Source organism: Electrona antarctica (assembly GCF_951216825.1).
Source record: "Electrona antarctica genome assembly, chromosome: 21".
Taxonomy (NCBI): Eukaryota; Metazoa; Chordata; class Actinopteri; order Myctophiformes; family Myctophidae; genus Electrona; species Electrona antarctica.
This window is the reverse complement of record NC_136802.1, coordinates 26601974-26623813: the sequence shown is the minus strand read 5'-3', so window position 1 is coordinate 26623813 and position 21840 is coordinate 26601974. Positions and strand designations below refer to the sequence as shown.

The 21840-nt window shown below is 44.6% G+C and overlaps 1 protein-coding gene across 2 annotated transcripts in view; it reads right to left on the bottom strand.

Annotated features, from left to right (window-relative positions):
• Window positions 1–18568: 18568 nt before the first annotated feature.
• The window catches only part of LOC306914577 (kinesin-like protein KIF1C), a 53465-nt gene continuing 50193 nt past the window's right edge, over window positions 18569–21840 (bottom strand). The window contains exons 27-30 of one of the 2 annotated variants that reach the window (XM_079491679.1): window positions 21236–21325; window positions 20695–20974; window positions 19789–20172; window positions 18569–19140 (exon numbers count right to left, since the gene is read on the bottom strand). In XM_079491679.1, the coding sequence (XP_079347805.1) occupies window positions 18587–19140; window positions 19789–20172; window positions 20695–20974; window positions 21236–21325 (1308 nt within the window). In that variant the 3' untranslated portion in view covers window positions 18569–18586. Of the gene's footprint in view, window positions 19141–19788; window positions 20175–20694; window positions 20975–21235; window positions 21326–21840 lie in introns of both variants that reach the window. The other variant, XM_079491680.1, reaches the window with a different exon arrangement.

The window sequence follows — 21840 nt, the reverse complement described above, 5'->3', positions numbered from 1 at the left end:
TAGTTGTCAGGATTATACCTCAGACATGCACATGCGCACACACACACAAACAAGCACACGCGCACACACGCATACACACACATTCACACATACACAACACCAAACCTATAGGATTATACTACTTCTACTGTACAAACTAATCAGCATTCTGCTGGTAATTGGTCTAAAAGTATTATTCTATCACTTCTGTTACTTTCTTACAAGTCTCTCTTAGTACAAACCACAAACATTCCCCTCTCTCTCTCTCTGCTTCTCTCTCTCTCATGCTATCTGTGAGACATAGTTCATTCTTTATCTGCTACACACATTTCCACCTCATCTATGATCTACTGTATCTGGTGCCTCTTTCAAGTCATAGAGGAAAATATCGCTCTCTCTCTCACACACACACACACTCTCAAGTCTTAGAGGAAAATATCGCTCTCTCTCACACACACACACACACTCTCAGATACCCCCCCCCCCACACACACACTTCCTGTTTTATAAGCCTACGCTTCTTGAATCAACTTTGACCTGGGAGTGGTACATTCTTATCTCAACCTGTTATCACACGCGCGCACGCACATGCGCGCGCGCACGCACGCACGCACGCACGCACGCACGCACGCACGCACGCACGCACGCACGCACGCACGCACGCACGCACGCACGCACGCACGCACGCACGCACGCACGCACGCACACACACACACACACACACACACACACACACACACACACACACACACACACACACACACACACACACACACACACACACACACACACACACACACACACACACACACACACACACACACACACACACACACACACACACAATTGTTGATGCGTTTATTCAGGCATTGTCATTGGCACAGGGCAGTTAGTCTTACATGCTGGTAGAACAAGTATTTTTTTAATACTTTAAGAAATGTAGAAATACTCTGTTGCAAGTACATGGTCCTGCATTCACAATGCAATTCACAAAGTACTGAGTATAATCATATCCGTGGCATACATACATTTCAGAGGCAAATATTGTACTTTCACTCGTACGTACTTTTACAATTATTTGAAAACTTTACACATAGACGTTTCAAAAAGTATTTACTGTATTTAAAGACCTGGAAGCCTCAGACAAAGCCAACTCGGGTGGTGACAAATCATGACAATAGAGAGCCGAAGTCCTGACGTCACTATTATTATGTAATAATTGTTATTGACATAACACAACGTGACATGTTGTGAACTTATAGATCTGCCATTTAAAATGGTGAATAAATGGTAAATGGTGCATTTATATAGCGCTTTTATCCAAGGCGCTTTACATAGATTGTGCATTACATTAACCCATTCACACATACATTCATACACCTTTACATATAGATTGTGCATTACATTCACCCATTCACAGTACACACATTCACACATCTTTACATAGATTGTGCATTGCATTCACCCACATTAATACACCGATGGTGGAGGAAACCATGCAAGGCACCAACCTGGTCATCGGGAGCAATTAGGGGTTCAGAGTCTTGCTCAAGGACACTTCGACACTAACTCTGGGCGAGCACGGGATCGAACTGGAAACCTCACGGTTCCCATCCAGCCGCTCTACCCCTGAGCTAGCCTGGCTAATAAGCCAGACCGAATCAACCATTGGCAAAAAAAATTGCCTGCCGGCCACACAATAGTGTGATTTGAGTCAGGCTTATTAGCCAGGCTACCTCTGAGCTACTGCCACCCCACACTTTAAAAAAAAAAAAGTGTCTCCATGGCCAAAGACACCTGAAGTCCTTGACAACTTTGAGACACTGGTCTATTATATTTCCAACATATCGTTGCTGTCCAGAACTCTTATTTTTGAGGTTTTGGATTATTATTTTTTTCATAAATCAATGCTATCGAACACCCTTTATGTCTGTGTGTTGGTTAAAAAATATATTGAACCAATGGAATGTTTTAAAAAGTGCTTTGGTGAAAACCTCCTAACTCCGTTGCTTTGGAACCTCAAACTATCTGCCAAACCAGGTAACTATACACACATTTAGCCTTTATCTTTTTTGCGTAAATCAGTGTTATTGAGCACCTGTCTGTGTGTTGGTTAAAAAATCACACCCGTGTGAACTGAGTGGTGTAAGGTTTTATATAGCATGATCAGCTGTGGTCTGACGTAATGTCTGACGTTAAAGATCTTTGGCTAGGTAGACTCGTCTTCTGATGTGATGATTTGTGACCATGAAGTTGATTCAGCTGGAGTTTTTGTCCGATGTGAGGTATTATATAAGGTAAGGTATTATATAGCCTGATCAGCTCTGATCTGACGTAATGAAATCACACCTGGATGTGATTTCACAACTGGCTTTTTTTGTGCAGAGAAAATGACCACGGTTGCTACGGTCATCCAGTTCACCCGGGTGTGATTTAATTACGTCAGAAATTATTTTGAACATAGCAACCATGCTCATTTTTTTCTGCACACAAAAGCCAGTTGTAGGAGTGGTTTACACCACTCAAAAACACAATATTTAACCAATGAAAAGTATGAAATCAATCAATGTTTCTGTGGAGTTTGCATGTTCTCCCCGTGTCCCCTAGGGTAGTGGTTCTCAAACGTTTTCATGTCAAGGACCCCCAAATTAATACTTATTTCCCTGTGGACCCCCATTTGATAATATATGCCAAGGACCACCATAAGGGAAGATTGTAAATGGTTCTAGCAGTGATTTTCCATTTTCATTTCAAGGACCCTCAGTTTGACATGCAATAGGTCACGGACTGACCTCAACTTAATGGTATTTCTATCTCTGGGACCCCAATTTATATTGTAAAATTACTGTTAATTTAACTCTGAGAGTGTACAAATGGAACCAATGGTCCCCAAGGACCCCTGGGGGGTCCCCGGAACCCCACTTTGAGAACCATGCTGCCCTTACAAAAAAACATGCAGTAACCCAGGTCTCTATACTGCCTCCCCGTGGTCAGCTGGAATAACATGTTCCTTCCACGTGCTACGCGGTCCAACCAGGGAAACTCCCCCCCCTGTCAGGTGATTAGAAGCGGCTTGGACTCCTCATGCATTGAAGGAAGCATGAGGTCAGTCCGTTGCTCTCCACAGTGAGTCCAGGATTAAATTAGACAATTGACACTGCATGGGTGAAAAAAATGGGTTACAAAAATTGTGGGATATTAAAAAAAATAAAAAGTATTAAAAAGCACTAAAACACCTAACTCCACTTATTTTGTCATTTCCTGAAAAATGAACATCTTAGAGTTAGGTGGTTTCTTCCAGACAGCAGACATATAGTAATATAGTTTATAAAAAAAACTGCAACCTTTTCTATAACGTATTTTAGATATCATTTTGGCCACTCACTTATTCTGGCCAACATTTGTATATATTTTTAAAATATTTTTTATATATTATTTATTATCAAAATGTATTTGCTGAACGGTCAAAACGCCAGTCGTGCATGTGTAAAAGGAGGGCTGTGATTGGATGACGGGATCAGAATTTTCTAACGTTGCATCCTATTGGATGACCTCTGACCCCCGTTGGATGTTCTGTCAGGGCTGCAGCTTCTGATTGGCTAGTCCTGAGGAAGGGGCGTGGCTTGCCTTGTGGTCTATGGAGAGATGGGGAGGCGTGTCAGTGTTGTTGATTGGTAGAAAATAGTGTTGCTGAAGAAACAGTGTGGGCTCGAGTAGTCCCTCTGTCTTGATTGGTTGACCCACATGACATCACAGCACCCCCTCCCTTCATCTGTCTTCCTATTGGTTGACACACATGACATCACAGCCCATCCCTCTGTCTTCCTATTGGTTGACCCACATGACATCACAGCCCCTCCCCCTCCTACAACAATATTATTTGTTATTCTATAAATCTAAATAGTGTTACAACAATATTTATTAATGCATAAATTAAAATATTAGCTCCTCATCACCTCTCGTCCTTTTCCAGAGAACACGGTTGTCATTCCTGTGTGGGCGGGAACACGTTTCAGACTCTGCCTCTTTGAAGCCTTTAGCTCTGAAAGCAACTCAGGGCTGGAGAGAGAGAGACCGCCTATACGCACGCACGCATGCACGCACACACACACACACACACACACACACACACACACACACACACACACACACACACACACACACACACACACACACACACACACACACACACACACACACACACACACACACACACACACACACACACACACACACACACACACACACACACACACACAGGTTCAATAAGTACATAAATGATACATAGGTAGCTTGCGGAGTTAGTTCAGTCAGATATACTCAAGGGGCATATTCAGAGCAGTTCGCCCCGGAACAGAGAGAACGTTTCGTTTTAATAGTGTGTACGGGGGACGAAGTCTGAATTTTCTTGTCTTGCCTCATTCGTGTGTAGCCTATATTATGTTTTCTGAGCATACCTATATCCTGCAACAACATTATCAGACTTAACTTGTTTTAGATCATTTTGAAATTTGTTTTAGCTTTTATTGGAAATTTGTTTTAGCTTTTATTGGAAATTTGTTTTAGCTTTTTATTTGTAAAATATGTAATTTCACATGTATTTTTTTGTTTTTGTTTTTTAATTCTTTATTTACCCAGGGAAGTATAGCTGAGCACAGGTGCTCATTTTCAGCAACGCCCTGCACATAGAAACACATAGACACACACACACACACACACACACACATTAAAACCTGGGAGCTGACCAGTACAACCACAGTCTTATACTGTTGGCCACTAAGCAGCTCCAGGGGGAGCAGTTGGGGGTTCAGTGCCTTGCTCAAGGGCACTTCAGCGGTGTTTGGTGAGTGATGACAATCACTTCCCCACCCAGATTTTTCCTGCCCGTCCAGGGAATCGAACCGGCAACCTTTCGGCAACAAGGGTGCTCCTCTAACCCTTAGGCCACCGCTGGCCCCAAAACAATGTATACCTTGTATTGTATTGTATTCTTGGTTTTTATTTTCCTGATCTTCTGATGTATTGTGATTGTATTACTCGACGACACTGAAAATTAGTTTGACTATTTCGAGAATAAATAAAACTTGAATGAATTGAATGAACTAGCAGTTAGGTAGATGTCTCACCTGGCAAGGTGTTGTTCTGCAGAAAGGGGGAGGGTGAGACAGGCGGGGGTGAGACGGGCGAGGGTGAGACGGGCGAGGGTGAGACGGGCGAGGCCGGGGGGGAGGTGGAGGAGGAGACAGAGGTGGGGCTAAAGGGGGGGGAGGAGCCTGTGGAACCAGGGGAGGAGTCACGAGATAGAGACTTGTTCTGGAACGCTGGAAACAGACAGACAGACAGACAGACAGACAGACATGTGAGAGACACACAGACAGGTTAGGAGAGAGAGGCGAACAGATGATAATCCAAACTATCATTTAGCCGGGGACCCCCTGGAACTCCCTCAAGGACCCCTGGGGGTCCCCGGACCCCACTTTGGGAACCACTGATATAGATATATAGATATAGATATAGGTAAACATCAATAAATAAATGACTGATGGTAATTTCACCAGGAGGTGAACAAACTTGTTTACCTTGTAAAAACTCTTCTTGTAGTTCAGGACTGGCCAGAGAACGAGACAGAGGAGGAGGAGAAGAGAGAGGAGGTGAAAGAGGAGCCGGGGACAGAGGGAGAGGAGGAGGAGGAGGAGAGGATGGGGGAGGACCAGGGGAGGAGTCACGAGATAGAGACTTGTTCTGGAACGCTGGAAACAGACAGACAGACAGACAGACATGTGAGAGTGAGACAGGCAGCTGAGAGACACACAGACAGGTTATAGGAGAGAGAGGCGGACAGATGATAATCAACCAATCAAATCTTTATTAGCAGACCCGGGTCTATAGAAATACATCAAATCATTTCTATCTCTGTATTTAAATACACTAGACCTGTCAGCCACCGGCCTACTTGAGAACGATGCAACTTGGGAACCTAATACCGGTAATACCCGTTGTCAACTTGTCATAGCAACCGTTATAGCTATCTGTCTGTGTCCCAAATGGAGATCTCTGTATCTGTATCTGTCTGCCTGTGTCTGAAGAGTGCAAACTGACTGTGAAAAATGGAGTAGTTAAGTAATCAATTTGGGGTTGCCATGGCAATCAATTTGCTGAGGCAGAGGCTGGAAATTGCACAGGTGAGGGGACTTTGCATCATTAGGCCCACTGGCAGAGCCTGACCAGAGCCTTTTGTGGTGGTTCTGGAGAACCGTGGGTCCGACCGACTCGATACCGGGCACTGAAGTCGGTGGGTCAAACGGTTCTCGAGTTACGTGCATTACATCCGTACATATACGCGCACGCAGAGACGTGGCGCATTTATAGTAGGATTGTCGGCTGGAAACCATTACAAACGTTGAAAGTAGCCGATTACAACCCGTGGCAATGCAACGCGTAGCCAGCCGGTGTCCCACATGGAGATCTGTGTATGTGCCTGTGTGTGAAGACTGCAAACTGACTGTGAAAAGTGTACTTGGCAATCAATTCGGCCCACTGGCAGAGCCTGATTGGTTGAGCCTCAATTGGCTGAGGCAGAGGCTGGAAATTGCACAGGTGAAAGGAGTTGGCCTCATTAGGCCCACTGGCAGAGCCTGGCCCAGGTGAAAGGAGTTGGCCTCATTAGGCCCACTGGCAGAGCCTGGCCCAGGTGAAAGGTGGCCTCATTAGGCCCACTGGCAGAGCCTGGCCCAGGTGAAAGGAGTTGGCCTCATTAGGCCCACTGGCAGAGCCTGACCAGAGCCTTTTGTGGTGGTTCTGGAGAACCGTGGGTCCGACCGACTAGATAGTCCTAAATGATCTTTAATAACAGGTCTGTAACTCTGAAAGTGTACAAATGTAACCAAATGGACCCATAGTTAAAGGACAACTTTAGTTTTTTTCAACCAAGGTTCATGATTTAGGTTGTTATTAGAGAGTAAAAGATGAGTGTTATTTGTTTTTTGCTGCTTTCTTTCGTTTTAGCGATTTTAGCTATCTTTGACAGGGGGCGGGGCATTCGAACACGGGGCATGTATTTTTGGGGCTTGTATTTTTTTTACACAATTGTATAGCGATTTATTTCTTTATTATTTACTATAGTCCTGTGTGTGTGTAACTCTTAGAGTTACAGACCCGGGCCATCCTCTTGAGCCCCCATCCCCCGCCGGCGGGGGCAGAGGCTGTCCACCTCATGAACAGCTCTCAGCGGGTAAATGGGGCTGGTCAAGGTCTTAGGTTCCAACTCCGATATTTTTGATTTTCCCTCCTGGACCCCCCTGGGGTTTAAGAGGATAAGGGTCCATTTGGTTCCAAACTATCATTTAGCTGGGGACCCCCTGGAACTCCCTCATGGACCCCTGGGGGTCCCCGGACCCCACTTTGGGAACCACTGATATAGATATATAGATACGTAGGTAAACATCGATAAATAAATGACTGATGGTAATTTTCACCAGGACGTGAACAAACTGTTTACCTCGTAAAAACTCTTCTTGTAGTTCAGGACTGCCCAGAGACAGAGACAGAGGAGGAGGAGAAGAGAGAGGAGGTGAAAGAGGAGCAGGGGACAGAGGGAGAGGAGGAGGAGGAGGAGGAGGAGGAGAGGATGGTGACGAAGGAGAGGAGGCGTCGCGTGGCAGAGGCTCTGTTTTTGGTGATGAAGACGAATTCACTGGAATGATGAGAACTTCCAGAGATGTCTGTGTGAGAGAGAGAGAGAGAGAGAATTAGAAGCTGACTCTGAAAACATTCACACAATCGGTAAGGATAATTGTATGCACGCATGTCGCACACACACACACCCCCACACACGCCCACACACACACACACACACACACACACACACACACACACCTCTGAGTGGTCCATGATATGTCCGTTGATTGGACCGGTCCACAGCTGTGGGAGGGAGAGAAAATACACATTAACATCCCAAGCACGGGTCAGGACCTGGAGTCACGAATTAGTGACGTCTCGATTGGGGCCATGCAGATCAAGTCAAACCAAGACTATAGTCATGTCTGGGCCCAGAATATCACCTGATTTCAACCAACATTCATTCTGCCCACTGAGACGGACGTCCCTGGATGAATCAGAGAGTCTGATCGAGGCCAGATCAACTTCAAGTCATATCATAACTATAGTCAGATCTGGCCCAGAATAAGCTATATTATTTCAACTGGAAATAACGTCATCATGACGTCATTTTTGGCTTGCTGGGATGAATCCAATATGAATCTTTGCTTCTGGGAGGTCACTCGAACAACATATTTCAGATGGGGGTCGGCGGCCAATTACATATAATCTTGGGGGTCCTTGACATGAACATTGCCCGTTAACTCCTCTTTTCACACAGTGACGGGCATGATGGGTATAGCTCCTGGAGCCCTGAACCGGACAACTCCAGCTGGTATACATTTCCAAGGAAAATGACTGTCACTTCCAGTAATTATTGGTAATCATGCACAGAAGTCCTCTGAACTGGTAGTGGGATAAGCCAGATCATGAAACACAGACAGAGCTGCCCAATACTGCTGCTGCTACTACTGCTGCTGCTGTGGTAACTATAACTAATTCATGCAAACACTTTCCATTGTCATTGAAAGGCGAAAGTGACAAGATGTGAAACTGGAACTCTTAATACAAAATACCGGTAAACGTCTTGAAATTTAACCAAATTTTAAACCAAAGCAGTTTTTTGTACATATATAATTAGCCCATTTTGGGCGGGAACCCCTTTTGGTGTTTTAAGCATTATGTTATACTTTAGCTTTTGAAAAATAGCAGATCTACAAACTCATATAGTGCGGCACCGAGTGCCACACTACGAGCTTGTAGGTCTGCTATTTTTGAAAAATCGTGAAAATGCGGCACAAATCTTTGAATGGCCTATATTCTTTTAGAGCGAAGGTTTTTAACTCAAATAGTTGCTTCTGGGGTTCCTGGAATAACATGTTTTTTTCAGATGGGGGTTGGCGGCCAATTACATATCATTTTTGGGGTCCTTGACATGAAATATTGAGCACCACTGATACAGAAACATGAGGTATTTCAGAAAACTGTCTGGATTTAGAAGACATTATTAATAACTTTGAAAATAAGGGCCACCCTGGGCCACATACAGTGGGCCACACATCTCAACGGGTCACCAGACGTCATGTGGTGTTTTAACAGAGGTGTGCATGACAAATTGGTTACTCACCGGCTGAGGTAGAAGCAGTGTGTCAGTCTCAACGCAGTGGAGCTGAATGACCAATACTTCCTGTTGCACAACAACATCCAATGGTCAAAGTCCAACTGTCTGTCAACCTCGCTTTACCCCTCTCTCTCTCTCTGGTGATATCCTGCAACTATTGCTTTTCTGAAGTGTGGTCGAACTGTGCTCTGTGTGTGTGTGTGTGTGTGTGTCTGACTATACTTTCCTATGTGCACGCACGCACGCACACAAATTAATTATTGACACATTATTTTATGACAGCTTGCTAGCGCTGGTTGCCCTGGCAATGGAGATACATTCATTAATAAAACAATTAAGATATTAATGACATGTTCACACACGCACGCACGCACACACACACACATTCACACACACACACACACACACACACACACACACACACACACACACACAGTAAAAACATTGATCAACAGATGAACTGATTCAATGAGCATTCATTGATTGATTGATTGATTGATTTTAGTATTTATGAACAGTTTGGAGAATTACAGTACATTTCAAGCACAACTCAATACAAATACTGTTAACTGTGGACGACACCATAAAGCATTACACTTGTTTACCCTAGGGTCCACCGTTTTCAATTCATCATAACATTTAGAGACGTAAAAATATACACTTCTATATAGCCAAAAACTGGAAATCAAAAAAGAGGAGGTAAAAAGGGGGAATATACTGTACAGTGAGGGGGGGGAAAGCATTAAAGCTTAACTTAGGTTATTGATAGCCTTGTCTTAGCTTTAACTGACAGTCGATTCATTGTCTATTCTAATGAATAACATAATATTTGGATGTATTGAAATAAAGAACAGTTTTACAACAAATTAATGTAGGACTTTTTACATCACCGCCCGTTATCACCACAAGGTGGCAGCAAAGCCTATATATTCTTCCCGTAAATTGAGCTGTAAAATGAGGGGAAATATTTTTTCCTGTAGTTTGTTACATCTCAGAGGCAAATATTGTACTTTTACTTCACTACATTATTTTTTTAAACTTTAGTTACTAGTTGCGTTAATTATTACAAAACAACATACATTAACCACTTCAACCCATATAGATTTCGCCCATTTGAAAATAGCCGATCTACAAGCTTGCAATGTGACGCATTGTGAGCTTGTAGATAGTCTATGTTGACATTCTTTTTTATACATTTGAAAACTTGTAATGGGACATTATGCATAATGAGAAGATTTACTTTTACTCGCCTCACAGCTAGAAGGTCCTGGGTTTGATTCCCGCTGAGGATGTGTTCTCTCCTCCGCGTCATCAGTGACCATAGCCAAAGAGCCTGTGTGGAGTTTGCATGTTCTCCCAATGTCCCCTAGGGTAGGTACCCTTACAAAAGACATGCAGTAATCCTGGTCTCTAAACTGCCTCCCCCTGGCCTGATGGAGGGGAAAGGAACTAGTTGGAATAAGGAATAAGCGGCTTGGACTCCTCACGCATTGAAGGAAGCATGAGGTCAGTCCATTGCTCTCCCCACGTTGGCAGAGGGAGCTAGTGTAGTGCCCAGGATTACATTAGACAATTGACACTGGAGGGAAAAAAAAGGGTTACAAAAATCGTGGGATAAAAAATTGCTTTACTTGTACTTTAAAGGGTAAGACCACTTTTGTAGAGGTTTGGGTTGTGTAGTTACCTTGCCATGATGTAACTCCAAATGTGGACAAGAAATCAAAAATAATTTCTCCAGTGATTAGAAATTGATAATTCAAAATATGCTCCTCATTGACTTACATTGTACGCTGAAACAGCTCTCAAAGTCACTCTTTTAGTACGTAAACAAACACAAACAAAGTTGTTTCAGACAATATAGAGCAACACCAAAACTCATGTGGTTTTATTTCTTCATAAAAATGTTAACTTCCTGTTGATTTGTCCATTTTTATTCAGAAGAAAACCCGGACTGGATCCATGGATCCGGATCCAGATCTTCATATAGTAAAATCAACAGGAAGTTACAATTTTTATGAAGAAATAAAACCACATGAGTTTTGGTGTTGCTCTATATTGTCTGAAACAACTTTGTTTGTGTTTGTTTACATACTAAAAGAGTGACTTTGAGAGCTGTTTCAGCGTACAATGTAAGTCAATGAGGAGCATATTTTGAATTATCAATTTCTAATCACTGGAGAAATTATTTTTGATTTCTTGTCCACATTTGGAGTTACATCATGGCAAGGTAACTACACAACCCAAACCTCTACAAAAGTGGTCTTACCCTTTAAGTACATTTTGATTCCCATACTTTTGTACTATTTTGAAATCTACAAAACTTGTATACTACTTGTAAGAGTATTTCATTGCAGTATTATTTCTTTCACGCAAATCGGTACACATTCTCTCTGTAGTCAAGTGATCAAGACAGATCAGTCTGATTTTTCATATTCCATCCCGTTTTTGAGAATTGCTGGCCCACAATAATCTACCTGACCTGGTGGAGACCTGCGTTCCGAAGAGCACATTATATAGTTCTGTTTTGTAATGTTTTTGGATCTCAATGGAAATATTTCAGGTTATATAAAGTACATTTACTTAGTACTGTACTTAAGTACAATTTTGAGGTATTTGTACTTTACTTGAGTATTTCCAATTTCCAGTACTTTTACTTCTACCCCACTACATCTCAGAGCCAACATTTGTACTTTTACTTCACTAATCATTTGAAAACTTTAGTTTTTTTTTTACTTTACAATTGAGTACTTTTTCCACCACTGTAGAAAACTGGACAGTGATATTGCATATCGTTCTGATTGATTGAATAGTTTATTGGACAGTAATTTAAATCAGCGGCAGTGACTCAGGGGTACCATGAAGTTCCCGGTTCGATCCCTATGGCCCCCCCACTTGTGTCGAAGTGCCCTTGAGCAAGACTCTGAACCCCTAATTACTCCTGATGTGCAGGTTGGTGCCTTGCATGGTTTCTTCCGCCGCCGGTGTATGAATGTGTGTGTGTGAATGGGTGAATGTATGTAAAGGCGTGCATGCATTGGAGGAGGTTACAAAGAACAACCTGACTGCCGTGTTGTGCTTCATCGATTTAAAAAAAGGCATTTTACTCGATCCATAGAGACACGATGTTGAAGATCCTTAAGGCCTACGGTGTCCCTCCCAACTTACTCCGGGCGATAGAGACAATGTATGCAGGAACAACAAGGTGACCCCAGATGACAACAGTGAGGGGTTTGACATCTTGGTACTGCAAGGGGACACCCTAGCCACCTTTCTCTTCGCCATAGTCCTGGACTACGCGCTAAGGAAGGCCATCAGTGGACGAAAGCACAATCTTGGCCTCACCCCAACACCAAGGAGGTCTAGAGACGATACACCACATATAGTCCTGACACTGACAGACCTGGACTACGCGGACGACATCTCAGCCTGCTCTCCGACCACGTGGAACAAGCTGAGGAGCTCCTGAACGGAGTGGAGGCAGAGTGTGAAAATTTTGGCTAACCGGCTGAATGCCAAGAAAACTGAAGTTATCACCTATATAATGAGAATGCCAAGGGTGAGCCAGAAAATAGCAGCCAGGAGAATCAGACTATAGCAGGACACTGCCAAAGACACCCAAGAGCTGCCAGCTATAGCACGTTTAGTGCTGAGGGAACCAACACACATGCACCGGTCACGAGGACGTCCCACACTAACATACGTGGATGTACTCAAGAACGATGCAGGAGCGCAAAGCACCAACTGGGCAGATGTATATGGAGAACCGGGATGACTGGAAGAGACGATGGAGGGCTCGTCTGAGGACCACCTAGAGAGCATCTGATGTCCATCCATCTTCAACCGCTTATCCGTAGTCGGGCCGCGGGGGCAACAGCTCCAGCAGAGAGCTCCAGACTTCCCTCTCCAGAGCAACATTAGCAACGTGTTACCGACAGCACTGTGACACAAAACATGCACATACAAGAGGCGACCACACGATGGCGCTGTTATTTCTGTTTATTGCCAACATGACGTCTCCAAAGACAGCCTGAGATTGGGTCCTGATAACACACGCACGCACGCACGCACACGTGCGCGCACACACACACACACACACACACACACACACACACACACACACACACACACACACACACACACACACACACACACACACACACACACACACACACACACACACACAGGTGGACATTGTGATGATAGAAATGAAAATAAACATACAAAAATAACAGAATTAATGAGGGGAAAAAAGAAACAAAAAACATTTAACCAATAAGAAAAGGGCTGACCGATGACATCACCATCGAGTGTCACTATACGACGACCGTGGTGACCGTTCTGAGGGGGCGGGGCATACTGGGTAAAACAAGTCCTTATATAGACGCAGTGTGGTTGTCATGGCAGCACAAGCTCCGCCCCTCACTCTACCCCACAGACAATGATTATTAAAACGTTCATGAAAGAAAAATGAAAAAAAAGATGTGAAATAAAACCGATAACCTAAAGACCAATCCATGAACATGTAACACACACACACACACACACACACACACACACACACACACACACACACACACACACACACACACACACACACACACACACACACACACACACACACACACACACACACACACACACACACACACACACACACACACACACACGCGATCAAGCAGGGTCAAACACAGCACAAATAGCAGTGATAATAATAATCAATAACAATGATATAATTAATTATTCATCATGATGATAGATTTAACAACATCACAAAAGAAAAAGGGTTCAAAAAATTAACTGGTTCTCAAACGTTTGGTTCGGGGAGACGACCGCCAGTCAGGTCCAAATTGAATGGACCCCTTTACACATGGCCCTCATGCACGGGTCCATTTGGTTCCACTGGTACACTCTCAGAGTTACAGACTCCGTAAAAGGTTCCATTTGGACCCTCTTGGGGCACCCCGACCCTCATGTTGAGAAACCGGTGGGGTTATAATACGCAAGACAGGAAGCAGAATGGTATACACTCAAGAACTCAGCCAATCAGAAGAGCCCACAAGATGGAGATACAAAAAGTAATAATGTGGAAAAAGTCAAAACCAGACCAAAAACGAAAAAGAAAAATACATTTCCCATAACACCCGGCAGTAGGTAGGTAAGATTGTCCCGTGATTGGTCGATAAAGTGAAGAGAGCGCGGAAGGAAGAAAAAATAAACTCAACGTGCTCCTCCTACTAGCCAATCACAAATCACTTCCTGTGTTGTTGTTTTTTGTCACTATCGTTATCATCATCATCGCCATGGGGACATCCCTCAGAAGGGAGCGCAGCCATTGGATGGTTTTTCTCGTAATAATAAAAAAAGAAACATGGGGTCAAGCAAGGGGTCAACGTGACAACTCCCACAATCCCTTGCTCCAATGCAGGCAGTCACATGCACATATTCATCATCATCATCATCATCATCATCATCACAAACAATAAACAGATTCCTCACTGAACCTCCCAAAACTAATTTAAATAATCCACATCTTAAAACCACCATTATCTTAAAGGCACGGTATGTAACTTTATCCTGTGTTTACAAAAATAAAACAAATATATACAGTGTATATATATATATATATATATATATATTTTTTTTTTACAGGACATTTTTTTAGGCGTCTACCAAACCAAACAGCCTTGCATATAAGCCAGCCTTCATTTTGCCTTTTGCGTCTGGAACCAGGCTATAACCAACCAGGGCCCAGTATGCAAATATGGGGGCGGGACGTTGCAAAAAAAACCAAATTGAATACTGAGAGGGACGAGACTAATATCCACACAGTGATATTAGTATCGCTATGCGAGGCTAAAACCAAACAGTGAAAACACAAGCATAGTGAGAGTATGAAATGTATTTGTTGTTTTTTGTTACGTACTAGTACACACACAGGGCAAAGTTACCATACCATGCCTTTAATTAGGTATTTTGTTTATTATTAAATCGTTTTGGTTAAACAGGAAGTGTGGCCCGGCACATATAGCAGCTGACTTCACTGTTCCTGTTGTCTTAATGTAGTTAAGTTTCCTGCTTTGCTCAGAGTCTCAGAATAACGTTAACGCTTCAACACCTGCTCCTTCCACATGTCGGGGGGGAAAAAAGAACCCCTCCACAAACTCCGGTCAGGACAGGCTTTCTGAACTAGTTCTGAGAACCAGGACATCTGGGGGGAGTTTCACGTAGCCTGGGAATCCGATCAGAAGTTCTGAATGATGTCAGTTTGTAGAATCCATCAGCATCCTTTATCAAAGCAAATTCTGACGTGAGGAAGGAGCATAATGGTCTTTGAGGCCTATTCATACGACAGTTTTAGGTGATAAGGTATGACCACAGAAAACTACAACATGACGTCACTGAGCCACTCACACAAACACATCTCTCTGTTTTTACTAACCATAAGGTGGTCACCTTATCACCAAAAAATTGGAGTTTGAATAGGCCTTTTCCGCTCTCTGTTATTGTGAGGAAAGCTTTGGCAGTGAATCAGCCGAACAACAGTAAGTCTATTGGCTATTTTCCTGCAAAACCTGCTAGTGTTGTACACTTTTATTGTGTAGTGTTCAATTCTCTCTCTGTCTCTCTCTCTCTCTCTATCTCCTCTCTCCACACGTTTATCCGTTCTTTCATCTCTCGTTCCACTGTCCTTCCCTTTCTCCCGGGTTAACTACATTTCCCATAGTTCCTTGGGTTACCACTGCTCCTCCTACATGATTCCAACCTTCGTTTTGCCTACATTCCCCATGATCCAACCTTCGTTTTGCCTACATTCCCCATGTTCCCTAAAAAGCAGCGTCTGTTTCCGTCCACAGATCTTGCTCGTTGTGCCTTTATGACCGCATCTCCCATGATTCCTCACGCTTTCCTACATTTCCCATGATTCCTCACGCTTTCCGACATTTCCAATGATTTCATAAACAGCATCGGTAACAGTAAAAACCAGTCCCGCCCCCACCCCAGGTCATCGCGTGATGAGGGCGGAGTTACGATTTATTTATTTTTTGTCGTCGTCTTCATAAAATGTCGCCGCCAGTGACAAATGTCTCAAATACATCTCCGAATATATACACACAAAACTAGACGACGTCCCAGTGTGTTCGTCGTTGTCCGAACTCCTTCCAGAGTTCCCAGTTTCAAGGTCAACTCGATCGTCCGCACGGCGTTGCGGAAACGGACCGGACGACAGCACGGTCCGATTTATGAAAAAGCTCTTCATCGTCGTCGTCATCTACATCATCTCCCTATAAGAGCCTGATTTTACACTCAGTCATACGACGACATTGCTTGCCGACAAAAGGCTAACTGCGGCATTGTAGTACTGTAACTATACATCGCACTTTTCGCCAATTGACGGCATCGTACAATCGTGTGCAAACTGAGCTTCATGCCTCCGGCCACAGAGGTAGAGTTAAAATACTTCCACTGATTTAAAGTCAGTCACTCAGTCAGAATTCTGTCTATCTGTCTGTTCTCTCTTTGGCTTCCGCTGCAGTTAGCCGGCTAGGCTAACGCGACCTTTGAGGTTGACCTTTGACCTTTGCGTTCTTGTGGACGCCAGCTCAGGGCAGCGACACGCAAGGCTAGCATCTCACATGATAGCTTCACAGGCTATCATCACGCAAGGCTGTAACAAGACTTCATAGACTTAACTAGCCTGCGCTACCCCAGCCGGCACAGAGGCTAAACCCGCTAGATGGCTAGCCTACGCTACCACAGCCAGTGCAGAGGCTAAACACGCTAGCTATAGAGCGCCGAAGTCCTGATGTCACTCGCTCATCCCCTGGTTCCAAGGGGTTTGCGGAGGTTTGTCTCTATGGAGAAAAACATGGGGTCATCTTAAGATCGTCACATACTGTATAAGAACTGTGATCCGAAAGAACGGTGTATCCGTATCGTTTACGACAGTCAGTCACTCATATTTGACACAGTCTGTTTCTAGCGAAAACGTAACAAATTTGGCAGTAACATTAGCGTTTAGCGTAACAGCAGTAACATTAGCGTTTTCTCGCAGTCAGTTGATTCTTCATATCCATAATGCGTGAAACCGCCAGGATTATTTGGTTACTTTTCAAACAGTTCTTATATTAGGCGGGGATTATATTGGGGATTATAATACAAATTTAAACCCGTGGATTTAGCGCCCTCTAGCGATATCGACGTCAGACTTCGGTGCTCTATAAGTACAGCTAAGGCAGCTATCGGATGGTTCTTTTAAAGAAAAGCCAAACCGTCAACATTAAACACTTCAAAGCACTGGTTCTCAACGATGGGTCTGAGGACCCCCAGGGGTCCTTAAGGGTGTCCACCGAATGTTGCACGTCTAACTTTTGAGAGCGTGCAAATCGAACCATGCGTGGTCTAATGGTTTAAAGAAAGAAAAGCAACAGCTTAAGAACAACTGCTTTAAGGTGCTTTCTCCCAACCGAAAGATAAAGCATTTGTTCGGGGCGATTACGAGTTCACGTACAAAGTCGGCTCAAAAACGCCATCGCATCGAGCGGCGGGAAGGAGGAGGAGCCTGGCGACGGCGTCGCACACCCCTACCAATGCTGACCTGCGCGACCAAAGTGTAGCGAATCACACGACTACAAAGATATATCCAGCGGGAACGCAACTTCAGTCAGTACAGCTACTAGCTAGTAGGCTGGCGGTACGGTCGCTTTGAAGGCACCTTGTTTGTCCAATCAAAACAATCCAATCTAAGAAATACAAATCAATCAAACTAAATCTCGATAGAATATAAATCCTGCCGACTTGTGGCCGAATAAACAAACAAACAAACAACAAAAAGAAAAAAAACACCTTTCTAAGCTTTTACAAACAACTCTAAGTATGATGTATGGGTGTCAAACTAGCAACCCCATGCTAATAATATGGTATTTGTAAGCACAAACACACACACAGAGCGGGATTGAACAAACACGTGTGTGTCGTGTTATTTGGCATAATGTGAATTAACGCGGACACTCGTTACGGTTGTGCGTTAAGCAAAAGTGCTGACACACACGAGAGAGCGCACGCACGCACACACACACACACACACACACACACACACACACACACACACACACACACACACACACACACACACACACACACACACACACACACACACACACACACACACACACACACACACACACACACACACACACACACACACACACACACACACACTACAGCAAACGTTTATCCAACCTTTACGTCATATCTACAGCTTTTCCCCCCCGTGATTGGCCAGTCTCCAGCGGAGGCCGGGACGGCAGCCAATCAGAAACCTCTGTGCGTCACCACCACAGAGTTTCGGGGGGGGTGGGGTTTTAAAAAAAGAAGTTCAAAGTTCAGAGGTCAGACGGGCGTCTCCTTGTCGTCACGGTTACCGTTGTTGGCGCTGGCAGCGTTGAGGTCCGGCGCGCTGAACTGCCGTCTCATCCTAGGCGGAGTCACGAAGCCCCACCCCATCCCACCTGGCCCATTGGGCCCCACCTCCCCCCTGGCCGCGGGGGGGAGGTGGGGGGGGTGGCGCGGCAGGCTGTGGTAGTGCGGGTGCTGCGGCCCCCCCGGCCCAGTCTGGAATGGTGCATTGTGGGGGTTGTAGTACGGGTAGGGGGGGTTGTACTGGTTGGCGTGGTAACCTCCCCCTCCTCCTCCTCCTCCTCCTCCCCCCCCTGGCGACTCCCCCCTCCTGTACCTCGGTCGCCCCTGGTGACCGCCACCCCCTCCCCCCTGGTTGCCATGGTGATGATGCTGCTGGCCGTTGTTGGCATGGTTACCGTTGTTGCCGTTGTTGACGGGGGCGGAGCTACTGCTGTCCAGAGAGTTGCGCCTCTGGTAGCGCCCCCGCTGGTTGTTGTTGTTGCCTTGGTGCTGGTGGTAGTAGCCGTTGTAGCCGGGGCCGTTGCCTATAGCGATGTGGAAAAGTAAACAAAATGAAAAAATCCATTACTAGATTTATATCAATAACCAATAGAGCTAGGCAAACACACAATCTTTCTAGTTAATATTCAATTTGTTTTTAGTATTCAATTTGTATCCTATTAACTATTAATTAAGTTTTACCTATTAGCTGTCTGAATACAAAAAAAAGGGAAAAAAAGGTAATTAAAATGTTGACATATTATTACTTATAGCAGCTTTAATTTGAGTAGCCCTAAAAGTTATAATATGGCGATAGCTTCTACCCGACAGATACAGAGTAGCCCTGACTTAACCCATTCAGGACGGGTGTTTTAAGCATTATGTTATACTTTAGCTATTGAAAAATAGCAGATCTACAAGCTTGTAGGTCTGCTATTTTTGAAAAAGTGGCGCAAATCTTTGAATATATATTCTTTCAGAGCGAACATTTTTAACTAAAATCTTTGCTTCTGGGGGGGGTCCCTGGAACAACATATATTTAGATGGGGGGGGTCCCATCCAAAGGTTGAGCCAGGGCTCAACCTCCACTGACATAGAAACATATAGTTTAAAAAAAAAAAAAAAATAGAATCTGGTGTCATGGTCTAAATGGGTCAAGTAGATAACATTGTAATATTGGGTTCCATCCCTACCGTTGCCTTGGTTACGATGCTGCTGCTGCTGCTGCTGCTGCTGCCCCTGCCAGGTGCGGTGTGGGCTGGGGGTGCGGCCGCGCTGCTGAGGGGGAGGAGCCTGCTGCCCGGGGGGGAAGGGGAGGAGCGGGGGGGAAGGGGAACACTTCCTGCTGTCACCTCCCCCTCCTCCCTCTCCTCCTCCTATTGGCCCCTCCGCCGGCGGCCCGGGTAGCCCCATCCCCCCAAACATCTCGGCCATGCCCCCCAGGCCCAGCAGGGCGGCGCTGGCCGGACCCCATGACAACCGGTGGGCGGGGTTACTCTTAAAGGGGAACTTGAGCTTGCAGTCCTGAGGCGGAATAAACCGCCCGGTGCCCGGCAGGTGCACGGGAACCACGGGACCTGTACACACACACACACACGCGCGCACACACGCACAGACACACAGACACACAGACACACGCACACACACACACAGCCAGACACAGACACAGACACACACACACACACAGACACGCACACACACACACACACAGAGACACGCACACACACACACAACACATTCTGTTATGATAAGCACAACAATTCAACAACCTTGTGGAGTGGTCGTTCGTAGTTTATAATTATTATTAGTATTATTATAATAATAATAATAATTATTATTATAACCTTGTGGAGTGGTCGTTCGTAGTTTATTATTATTATTATAATAATAATTATTATTATAACAACTTTGTGGAGTGGTCGTTCGTAGTTTATTATTATTATTATTATTATTATAACCTTGTGGAGTGGTCGTTCGTAGTTTATTATTATTATTATTATTAGTAGTAGTAGTATTATTATAATAACCTTGTGGAGTGGTGGTTCCTAGTTTATTATTATTATTATTATTATTATTATTATTATTAGTATTATAATAACCTAGTAGTGGAGTGCAGGTCGTTCGTAGTTTCTTGGTAATGTTCTGCTGCTGCAGGTTGAGGATCCGTTGCTGTTCCTGTTTCAGCCAGCGCATGCGCCCTCTCCGGAAGGCGGGGTCTTCATCCATCAGACGAGACACTCTGACCACCGGTTTGCCGGGGGTGCCGCCCTCTTCCTGCTGCGAGGACACGCCCCCTCCGTCGTCCTCGTCAACGTCACCGTCGTTAGCGTCGTCACCGTCGTTAGCGTCGTCATCGCCGTCATCGGCATCATCGTCATCCTGAAACAGATAGCCATCACAAGTCATCATCCTGAAACAGACAGCCAACCACAACTCAGTTATGATTGATTGAATACTTTATTAGCCTGAAAACATGCGTGTGCGTACCTTCACAGGTATGACACTCTCCATTTCATCATTCTCTCTCTCAATGTGTGTGTGTGTGTGTGTGTGTGTGTGTGTGTGTGCGTGCGTGCGTGCGTGCGTGCGTGCGTGCGTGCGTGCGTGCGTGCGTGCGTGCGTGCGTGCGTGCGTGCGTACCTTCACAGGTATAACTCTCTCCATCTTCATCATTCTCTCTCTCAGAGCTTTGATCTCTTCATCCTTCATGTTGTTTTGTATTTTCACTTCCTGTTTAAACAAATATCAACAGTCGAGTATTGACTAATATAAAACAAGGTAAGGTAAATTTACTTGTAAAGCGCCTTTCAAAACAAATGTTACATGGAGATGTACAATAAATAAAATGAAATAAAAACAGCATCACATAGATCAACAATACAAATATATATATTCCCCATCCATCCTTCCTCTTCGGTGTCTCCCTTTTGACTGATACCTGTCCATTTAAACTCAAGATGGGCCCACCCAACGTTATTAGTGCAGCCGCGCCCGGCAGCCGGCGAAAACTAGAGTTCTCAACAGGCCCGAAGATTAAGGCCCTCATCAAACCCTGTACACTCAAGACACTGCCCCCGCTGCCACCCTTAGATCTCCATATATGGAGCTGACCTGTTCTGACATTCCATATGTTGATCTGACCTCATCAAACCCTGTACACTCAAGACACGCTCCATGTATGGCCAGTACAGAATTAATTCCATATGTTGATCTGACCCCCCCATGCCAAAGCGCCAGGGCTCACT